This window comes from Oryctolagus cuniculus, chromosome 19 (assembly GCF_964237555.1).
Source record: "Oryctolagus cuniculus chromosome 19, mOryCun1.1, whole genome shotgun sequence".
In the NCBI taxonomy this organism is placed as follows: Eukaryota; Metazoa; Chordata; class Mammalia; order Lagomorpha; family Leporidae; genus Oryctolagus; species Oryctolagus cuniculus.
This window is the reverse complement of record NC_091450.1, coordinates 43992892-44002938: the sequence shown is the minus strand read 5'-3', so window position 1 is coordinate 44002938 and position 10047 is coordinate 43992892. Positions and strand designations below refer to the sequence as shown.

The 10047-nt window shown below is 67.7% G+C and overlaps 1 protein-coding gene across 3 annotated transcripts in view; it reads right to left on the bottom strand.

Moving 5' to 3' along the window:
• Positions 1 to 2038: 2038 nt before the first annotated feature.
• CUX1 (cut like homeobox 1) overlaps positions 2039 to 10047 on the bottom strand; it is a 312734-nt gene continuing 304725 nt past the window's right edge. For all 3 annotated transcript variants that reach the window (XM_051837966.2, XM_051837967.2, XM_051837965.2), the window contains exons 15-23: positions 7794 to 7921; positions 7339 to 7405; positions 6702 to 6814; positions 5184 to 5300; positions 4124 to 4207; positions 3890 to 3946; positions 3271 to 3351; positions 3037 to 3101; positions 2039 to 2920 (exon numbers count right to left, since the gene is read on the bottom strand). In XM_051837966.2, the coding sequence (XP_051693926.1) occupies positions 2851 to 2920; positions 3037 to 3101; positions 3271 to 3351; positions 3890 to 3946; positions 4124 to 4207; positions 5184 to 5300; positions 6702 to 6814; positions 7339 to 7405; positions 7794 to 7921 (782 nt within the window). In that variant the 3' untranslated portion in view covers positions 2039 to 2850. The remainder of the gene's footprint in view (positions 2921 to 3036; positions 3102 to 3270; positions 3352 to 3889; positions 3947 to 4123; positions 4208 to 5183; positions 5301 to 6701; positions 6815 to 7338; positions 7406 to 7793; positions 7922 to 10047) is intronic.

Genomic DNA, 10047 nt, shown 5'->3' with positions numbered 1-10047 from the left:
GTTTTGATAAATCCCCCTGTCTCCAGCCCGGGGGCCAGCAGGGCAGGAACGACCTCCAGACACGTCTCCCACTCCCTTTCCACCCCCCACCCCCGTGATGGGGCCGCTGGCGTCCCCGGGAGAGGTGGCAGCGGTCACACGCGGCGATGGGGACCTCAGCCCTGGCTTCCCCGTCCCTGCCTGGCTCCAGGGCTGCTGCTGGGTTAGGGCAGAGGCGAGGCCGGCCGACCTCGGAGGGGTCCCAGAGGGCTGGCCGAGGTGTGGAAGGAGGGATCCTTGGGGAGAGCCCAGGGGAGCCCCGGCAGCCTATCTAACAGGTGGCTGGGTCAGCTTCTCCCCGCCCCCACTCGGGGTCCTTCTGTGGTCAGCTGGGGGTGCCTGTCCATCTGTTGCCCTCCCCCACTCAGAGTGACCTCTGACCTTTGTAGCCCGCCTTTTAACCCTTCCCAAAACCATCTCGCATCTCTAATTTCCCAGGAAATAGGACAGACAAGGGCCTTCCAAGGGTCTTGGTTCCCCATTGTAAGGATGGGAAGGGGGAGCCCTGGACATGGAGCCTTTGCCTGCTGCCCCCAGCCCTGGTGCTGAAGCTGGGCGGGCATTGACCGAGGCCCTGGCCCCCGGCCCCTTCTCTGCGGCACCTGCTCCAGCTACCTCTGGGCAGGACCTGCCCTGCCAGCGAACACTTAATGAAAGCTTCGGCCGTGGTCCAGCCATTGATCAGAGCGCATAGAGGCCTGGCTGGGAACCAAGACACCTATGAATGAGGCCAGGAGGCGGAGGGTAGGGGTGGGGGCCTCGACTGTGTGCGGAATGGGTGGGAGGGAGGGAGGCTTCCCCTCTGGTGGCCTGGCTGTGGACACCACCTTCCTGGGAGAGGAGACAGCCTGGCCTGTGGGGCCCTGACCTGGTGCGGGGCGGTGGGCGGAGTGTGCAGGGAGGTCCCCGGACGGGTTGTCCTGGATGGGACAGCAACTCTGGGCCGAGAGGAGGAGGAAGTGAGCCCCAGTGTCCGCCCCACAAGGAGGAACTCACGGGACGGGGCATGGAAGTGAGGGGTCGTGTGAGGGGCATGACTGGCGCAGAGCAGCTGGCCTGAGGGTCAAGGGGGGGACACTGACCCTGGGACCCCGAGGGCAGAGGGCTTTGGGTTTTGCGGGGGCAGATGATGAGGGGTGCTGGAGGTGGGACCCCAAAGAGAGGCCCCAGGGCACACAAGCTGTGAACTGTTCAGGGAGATACTGAGGCAGACATAGCAGGTGGGGGCTCTGGCCTGGGAGCTGGGTGTGGAGCCAGCCTCGTGGACACCTGGGCCACAGGAAGAAGGCAGGCTCCTCCCCTGGGTCTGAGGGGACCCCCGGAGTGGGGATGGGCTCCGGAAGCCCTGGCCCTGCGCCTCAAGGGAGTCCCCACACAAGGCTGGCCCACAGAGGGCAGAGGGGGCTGGCGGGCAGGGCTGGGGGTGGGGAAGGGGCCCGCCGAAGAGGAAGCAGCGCCCCCTAGGGGCTGCCAGGGACCCAGCCGATCACATCCTGGCCTGACCACAGCCGGGGAGCTGGTTTTAACTAAAAGACTTAACTAAAAGACTTTCCCCTCTTTAAAAAAATTTTTTTTTTCAGAGACAGACCAGATACAGAGAGAAAGAGAGAGAGAAAGAGAGATTGTCACATTCACTGGTTCACTCCCCAAATGCCTGGACTGGGCTGGGGTCAACGCCAGGAGCCAGGAACTCAGGAACCCGAGGTACAGCCGGGCATTGGAGCCAGGTGCTCCTACCTGGGGGACAGGCAGCCCGGCCCCCTGGGGCCAACACCCAGCCCAGACTTCCTGTTTCGATGCATTTGGGTTTTGGCAACCTTCTGGACGCACTTATGGAATCCTTGGGGGCCAGGGTGGGGGGTGGGGGAGATGCCCTGGGTGCAGGGCCATACCCACATCCACAGAGCGGCCCCCCAGGTGCAGCCCGAGCGGCAGGGGTGACGCCGTGGCCCGCAGCGGCCTCCCATGCCCCGCAGGGGTCAGATCACAGGGCGCGGTGTGGCTGCAACCGTGGTTTATTTCAAATGTGCAAAGCTGAACACGCGAATGCAAATCTAACTTAGGAAGCTCTGTGGGGGGTGGGGTGGGGGTCCCAGCGCCCAGCAGGACGCCGGGCAGTCCTGGGCCCTGGAGAGCGGGGCATGTGGCCGAGGGGCCCGATCGGAGAGTCTTCCTCATCTAGAAACTAGAACATTTTACTATAGAAAAAAGCAGAAATCATCGTGTCTGGGGCGGGGGGTGGGGAGGAAGCAGGACCTGTCCAGCCCTCTGCCGGGGTGGGATGCGTGGGGTGAGCAGACCGAGACTCGTCTGTCTGTCTGTCTGTCTGTCCGGGGCGAGCTGGTGACAAAGGCAGGCTGGGGGTGGACGTGAAGCCTGCTGGCCTGGCAGCCCCGCCCACTGCTTTCCAGGAGAGGGGCTGTGAGGGAAGCCCCAGGAGGTGCCAGGGCCCAGAGGCAGCCGGGCGCAGGTAGCCCGAACTGGACTAACGGTGGCCGGGCCGGGTGGCGGCTCAGTTGGTGGCACAGCCAGGAGATCCCTGCCACCAGGGCTAGAGGTCGGGCTGTGGCTGGAGCCCTGGCCGGCTCCCCAGCCTGGGGAAGGGCCTGGGGGGCGGGGCTGGGGCCCTGCTGTGACTGACAGGTTCTTCCAAGGCCCTCCTCTCCGGAGGGACCTGGGACCTCTGGCAGCTCTGGGTTGAGGACCAGGGCAGTTGGGGGACTCTCTGGGGAAGCCTAAGTCATCCGTAGCCGCTGAGCGAGCAGGGGTAGGGGACGCAGCCATCGGTGTCGCGGGGCGAGGCCCCGGCTGTCACTGCCACAGGTCGCCAGCGGCCGCCCCGTGGTCGTTTTCATGGAACTTGTGCAGGTGGTCGGCGAACCTGGGGACAGGCAGACCTCTGCTGGGACGTGCCGGGTGCCGGGGGAGGAGGGCTGGAGGAGCTGGGGGGTTGCAGGGGGCTCTGGGGCGCGGGGCGGGGGCAGGGGGCATCCTCACTTCTTGGCGCAGGTGGCGGCACAGTCCCGCTCCACGCTCTCACTCCACGCCAGCTTGTAGAGTACCTGTCCAGAGGAGGGACACTGTCGGCTGCCTACCTCTGGCCCCAGGGCCAGACAGGTGTCCCAGCCCTGGGGTCAGAGGCGGAGCCTGGCCCAGCCTGGCGGGGGAGCGGCCCAGGCCGGGGAGGCCACAGTGGCAGGGTCCCGGCTGCCCACCCACGTCGACACTCACCAGGAAGACTAGGCAGTGCAGGAAGAGTGTGTAGAAGAAGCCGATGGTGCGGGCCACCTTGTTGGAGAGAACCACGCGGCCCTGGGGAGGAAGCAAGGGGGCGCGTGGGGTACAGGGTGGGGCCTCGGGCTGCAGGAATTCTCAGGGGTGCCCCCCCTCCGCTGCACTGTTCCAGAATCTACCATGGATGGTGGGAGCAGAGCGGGAGTCCAGGACCCAGCCCGGGATCACGCAGCCCCACCTGGCAGGGCCTGGGGGGTGCCTGCTGCTCGGGGGGCGGGTATGCTGGGGGCTGGGGTGCCTGCAGCTCGGGTACACTGGAGGGCTGGGTGCCTGTGGCTCCGGGGGGCGCGGGTATGCTGGGGGCTGGGGTGCCTATGGCTGGAGGCGGGTAGACTGGAGGGCTGGGGTGCCTGTGGCTGGGGGGTGGCGGGTACACTGGGGGCTGGGGTGCCTGCGGCTGGGGGGGCGGGTATGCTGGGGGCTGGGGTGCCTGCTGCTCGGGGGGGCAGGGCGGGTACGCTGGGGGCTAGGGTGCCTGTGGCTGGGGGGGCGGGTACACTGGGGGCTGGGGGGCGGGTACACGGCGGGGGGGGGGCGGGTACGCTGGGGCACTCACCATGCTGAGCGTGGCCTTGTCCCAAGGGCTGAGACTCAGGTACTTCCTCTGTCGCTCCTGAATGAGGGCGACAGTGACGAAGGGCCCTGGGGTGGGTGTGGGGGTGTGCGGCGGCCACGGGGAGGGGGAGGGACCGCAGGCGGGCAGGGGCGTGGGGCGGCTGCGGGGGTGGGGGGGTGGGGCGGGGGCTGGGACCGCAGGCCTGCAGGCGCAGGGGCGGCCGCGCGCACGAACCCGCTTGCTGAAGGACGAGAAGGGGTCCAGGCGCTCCTCGTACTGGGAGGAGTAGCGCAGCTCCGTGTCGTCGCTGCTGCCGCCCTGCGCGGGGAGAGAGGACGGGGCCAGCGTCACCGGCGCCCTGCCGGCCCAGGGACCCGCAGCCGAGCCTCGGCCCCCTCACTGGCAGAAGGGAGGCCTGGGAGGGGAGGCCCCCCACCACCCTCCCCATGCCGGGACTGTGCCTGGTGCCTGGCGTCCTGGGGGCACGGCCCAGGGCCACTGCTCTTCCCTGGCCTCAGGGCACAGTGGGGGTGTTGAGGGCCCGGTGGGCGCTGGAATGAACGAACGAGACTGGCAGGGGCAGAGCGGTGGGCGCAGGGGAGGCTTCCCTGGGAGTGTGGGGGAGGCTGCGGGGGGACCCCCGAGCGGCCAGGCATCCCCAGGCCGCCCCGCGCAGTGGTTCTACTTCGCAGTCTGAGCGCCCTCTGGTGGCCGCGGAGCAGCTGCCACAGTGGGGCTGGGGGTCTGGGGAGGCCCCTACTAAGCTCCCCTCGGTCAGGATGCGGTGGTCTCTGGGAGGCGTGGGGCTGAGAAGAGCCAAGACACAGAAGACCGCCGCGAGGGAGGGGACGGTGGACAGCCCTGCCCTGCTCTCTATCTGGGTTTTTGGACGTCGGGCCCTATTCTGTTTGGCGTTAGCGAAGATCATCCGTTCCAAACATACTGAATTCCAGGGCCTGTCCCGAGAGCCCAGCACCCTCGGGGTGACACTCCCCGGTCTTGGGGTCGGCTGGCAGATCACCCCTCTTCCACGGCGGGGGCGAGTTCAGGCTCGTGGGCCTGGGGTGTGCCGCCCCCTCTGACCCCTGTTGCACCTGCTACCTCCAGGGGGCAGAGTGAAGAAGGAGCCTCTCTCGGGGCTGGGCCCTGGGGGCTCCTCCCAGCCTGGAGGGGGGGGACAGCTGGTGGGGGAGGGGTGGTCGGATGGCCCCTGCCCCCGCTCCCTGCTCCCCCCATGCCTGGTACATCCCCGGGCTGAGACAGGGGCCGGGGCAGGGGTGCGGGGCGCCCTTACCCGGCCGGGGTAGCTCTGCAAGAACTTGATCTTCTCGAAGAGTTTGATGTTGTCGGCACGCAGGCTGTCCAGCTCGCCCTGCAGCGCGTGGATGGTGCGCTGGGCCAGGCGGCTCTCCTGCGGGGCGCGGGTGTGAGTTTGGGTGCCCAGGCGCCGCCCGCCTGCCTGGCACTCCTGCTTTGCCCGTGGCCTTCTCCTTGACCTACCGGGCTCTGCTGAAAGCTGCCCCTGCCGGGGGGGAGGTCCCCCTTCTGCTCGGGCAGAGGGTCCTTCCTGTCTCGTTTTGGGTGGCAAGGTAACTCACAAGGCATCAAGACCGCCGTGTTCGGGCACACGGTCCAGGTATTCGTAGTGTCCCTACACTGTTATGCAGTCGTCCCCACTGTCTAATTCTAGAACATTCTATCACCCCGATGAGGAGCCCCAAACCTGTCAGCAGTCACTCCCCATTCCCCTGTCCCTCTGTCTCCTGGCAACCGGCTCGCGCGCCCCGTCCCTGTGGATCGACCACTTCCGGCACTTGCTATAAGTGCCATCACACCGTTTCCACGGCTGCCAGGTGAGGGGCGAGGGGGCCGCCAGCTCCGTGTTCTCTCTGCTCAAACACTATCTGGATTTCAAACCGGAAAAGCAAAGTCCCCCAGGTCCTCTGGCCCCCGTGGTCACACACACAGCGGCCAGGCTCAGGGGGTGGACACCGCCCAGCTGTCCCAGGCCACAGTCAGAGGCTCGGGTGGGGTGGGGGTGCCTGCACGCACTCCCATGTGGGGGACCCTGTGCCAGGGACTCCAGCCCGTTCCGGGGACACACGCGTGGTCTGACAGGGAGCAGAAGGGTGGTAGGAGCGGAGCGAGCCGGAGAATGGGCTGGGTGTCTGGAGACGGACGGGGGTGCTGGCTGCTTGGCAGAGTCAGGGTTCTTACTATGGCTGCACAGTGACCACGGCCCCAGGGTCAACTTTATGTCGTGCAGGGGCCGGCACTGTGGCCCAGTGGGGTAAAACACCGCCTGCGACACCGGCATCCCATAGGGGCACCAGTTCAGTCCCGACTGCTCCACTTCCGATCCAGCTCCCTGCTAAGGCCTGGGAAAGCAGTAGATGGCCCAAGTGCTTGGGCCCCTGCACCCATGTGGGAGACCCAGAAGAAGCTCCGGGCTCCTGGCTTCAGATTGGCCCAGCTCCAGCTGTTGCAGCCACGGGGGGAGTGAACCAGCGGGTAGAAGGCCTCTCTCTCTCTCTCCCTGTCCTGCGCTGGCCGCCACGTGCCCCCGGGCACTCCCTGGCCACCCTGGGTTTTCCTTCCTACCAGTGCCTCCTGCAGCCCAGGAGCAAGCCCGGCCCGGCCCTTCCACCGTGAGCATCTGAGTTTTCTGTCAAAGCCCAGCGTAGTACAACCTCCTCCAGGAAGCCCTCCCTAATGGCCCAGAGAACATCGAGTCCCACTGTGGCTTAGGGTCTTTCTGCCCCCCCCTCCACACCCCTCCCTCCCGCTGTGTGCAGGGGGCGGAAGCTCTCACCGCCTCCAGCTCCTGGTTCCGGGCTCGGAAGCGCTCTCTCTGGCTGGAGATGATCGAAAGGAGCGAGTCCACCTGGCCCTCTGGGAGGGCGCTGCTGGCCGCTGCCGAGGGCCCTGGGGTCAGAGGACAGGGGCTTGGGGTTGGACGAGGCACAGGGACTCCTGGCCAACGTGCACGGGGCAGCAGGATGGCTGAGAACGGACGTCTGGTGGGGAGCCCCTGCGCCTGCGCCGTCAGGGGCCAGGTCCAAGAGCGCCTGGCCCTGTGTTCTGCACCTGGATCTGAGACCCCTGGGCCCCTGGCCCGTGAGGGACGCTGCGGGCACTGGGGGGCCGTGCTACACCCCACCCCCACCCCATGCTGTCCTCCCCACCAGCCTCGGTTCGGCCTGGGGACCTGAACAGGCCACGCCCCTCCCTGCTACACTGCAGCACCCAGGTCACTGGCAGGGCCAAGGAGGCGGGGTGGGGGTGGGGTGACCAGGCCTGGTCCGGAGGGCCATGTGTGTGTCGGGGGGGAGGGGGGGCTTGCCTACTGCTTTAAGGTGGCTGCACTGCGTGGGGGGGGCCTTGACCTTCTTTGGGGACCTGTTCTCCCGCCCCCCTTCCCCACCCCTGGGCGGTCGGCCCCTCCTCACCATAGAACAGAGCCGTGGCCTCTTTGATGGGTTCTGGAATCTTCTCTAGGCCACGCTCAGCTGCACCCTGTGGGTGTGAGGCAGAGATGGGGGTGGCTGTCAAGACGGGGTGTGGGGGGGCTGGCCTCAGCGGGGCAGGGGCTGGGTGCCTGGCGGGCGCCGAGTCGCTCCTCCGGCTGGCACTCAGCCGACTCGGTGGCCGCCCCGGCCCTGTGGCCTCGGCAGCCCTAGCTTCTCTCCCAGCCCCGGTAGCTCTTCTGCCCAATGGGGGAGGGGCGAGGTGCGGCTCCGGCCGTCTGCACCCGGGGGTCCTGTGGTCCTTGGCTGTGGCGTGGGTGCGCGACCCTGGCCTCACTCGGCGCCAGCTCCAGAGAGCCCTGTGGCTTCTGCCCTGGGGCCTGGCGTCCCCAGCGGGCGGTGGGGTGGGGAGGGGTCCCCGGGAGGGGCGGGCTCACCTCGGCGTCTGGGCGCTGGATGGACTGGATGGTGCTCAGGTCCTGCTCCAGCCGGGCAATCAGCTCCCTCTGCTCCACGGCGGTGGCCACGGCCTCAGTCACGTGGCTCTGCAGCTCCGCGCAGCGCCCTGTGGTGCAACAAACAAGACGTGCCCATCAGAGGGGGCCTGGCCAGACCCTCGGTCCCACCCCACTTGCTGCTGCCCGCATGTGCAGACCCCAGCCCTGGCCCGGGAGCGGGAGCCATGACCCCTGGGTAGAGGGAGGATCCCAGGTCAGGGGTGCGGGAGAGATGGGGTGAGCCTGGCCACGCTCTCACCCCAGGGGGAGAAGAAATGCTGGGGAGGGTCCCCAAGCTCAGGCCCCTCGGAGCCTTCAGCAGCCACCGCGTCAAGTCTGGCTCTGCTCCTGGCTGTGTGACTCCAGGCACCCAGATCACCCTCTCTGGTCCCCATGTGTAAAATGATGACCACACGCCTTGAGCAAGGTGAGCTGTGGGGGCTGCAGACGGGGTGACCAAGGCCACAGTACTTTGCCGGGGGTGGGGTGGGGAGGCAGACTGTACAGCCGCCAGGGGGCACTGTGACCTCAGAAATACCCAGGGACTCCAAGCTGCGGGCAGCCACCCAGCTGTCCCTTGGGCCCTGGCCGGGCTCCGCACCTGGCCCCCACCCGCTCTATCTCCACGGTGCCCGCCAGAGCCCAGCCTTTACACCGTGCATAACGGTCGGCTCAGGAAGAAACCACACCCCCGTTTTATGGATGAATAACTGAGCTTTCCCAGCCTGGGGCCAGAGCCGAGCGCGCGTCCCCCAGCCCCAGCCGCAGGGAAGCCCGTCCCCACGCCAGCCTCCCTGCTCCTGCCCTGAGCAGGTTTTTCCTTCAGGCTTCCCCGGGGGGCTCTTCTCTGCACCTGGGTGGTGTTGGTGGAAGTGAGGGACCCTGGGGGGCAGAGGCTGGACCCAGGGCAGGGCCAGGCTTGGCCAGAGGGCTGGAGGGGTCTGCCCTGGCCAAGCGACCATGAGGTCATGGAGGCCGCCACCTGCCCTGGGCCTGCGAGAAGGGCAGGCCCGCGTCCCGCACGGCTGGAGGATGGACTTGAGGGGAGAGTCTGGCTGCTGACTGAGAGATCGTCAGGCCCCAGGACACCTCAATGAGGCGAGGGCCTGGGCTGCTGGGGCGACAGGTTCCATGTCCCCAGGAATGGCCACACACAGCGGCCCATTCACAAGCCGTGCCGGGTCCCAGAGCGGGCTCAGGGGAGCAGAGGGGACCTGGCTGTGGCGGGGGAGCCAAGGGGAGGCGACCAATGCCCGGCCAGCATGAGCCCTTCTCCCCAGGGGCACGGCACACAGCAGGTGCACAGGGAGCCAAGGGCCGGGTCACACGGCGGTGAGACGCTTCCTCGGCCAGTCGGCCCGTGCACTACCGGCAGCGGCCGCCCCAGGGTGGTCTCTACTAGGCCCCCGGGGCCCAGGGAGGCTGAGGGGTGCAGGGCTGAGGCTGGCCGGGTGCCTGGGCAGCAGCGAGAGCCCTAGCAGAGGGGAGGCAGGGAGGCCATGGGCGCGAGGCTGCAGTAAAGGCATGGGGAGGGCCAGGGCCTGGACACCAACCCAGCTGGATCCTGGGCGGGATCAGAGCTCTGTTTGGCAACCATCGCTCAGCACGGGAGAGACGGAGGCCTGGAGTCTGGCTGGGTGAGTGAGGGACCTGGGTTACAGACCCAGGGAGGGATGAGCTGAACTCGGCCTGCATCCTGGCCCTGGGCTTTGAGGGTAGTCGTCCCATATGTGGAGCCAGGCTGTGCAGGTGCCCGTGGGAATTGTAGGGGGGCCGGGAGGGGGCTGGGGGCCTGAGGCTGGACATGCAGGCTGGGGAGACGCCCCTGCCGGCAGCAGACAAGGGAGCCCAGGGACAGCGCTGTGCTGACCGCGACCAGAAGCTCACGGGGTGACATTGCAGCGGGCGCCGCTGAGACCCTAAAGAAGCGTCGGCCGGAAGTGGGGAGACGTGAGGAAGTGGGTTCAGGCAGCCACTCCGGGATGGGGGGCTGTCAGTGAGTAAGGGGGAGTCCTCGGGGTCAGAGAGGCCGGGCAAGGCGACGGCCACTGTGGCCCTGCTGGCCGGGTGGGTGGGGGTGATCCTGGGAGCAGCAGGGGGCGTGATGGGGATGAGCCTGCTTGGGGCAGGGGTCTGGGGGTGACTGGCCACCCAGCGAGGGCCAGAGCCCACGGGCAGAGCCTGCAGGTGGCGG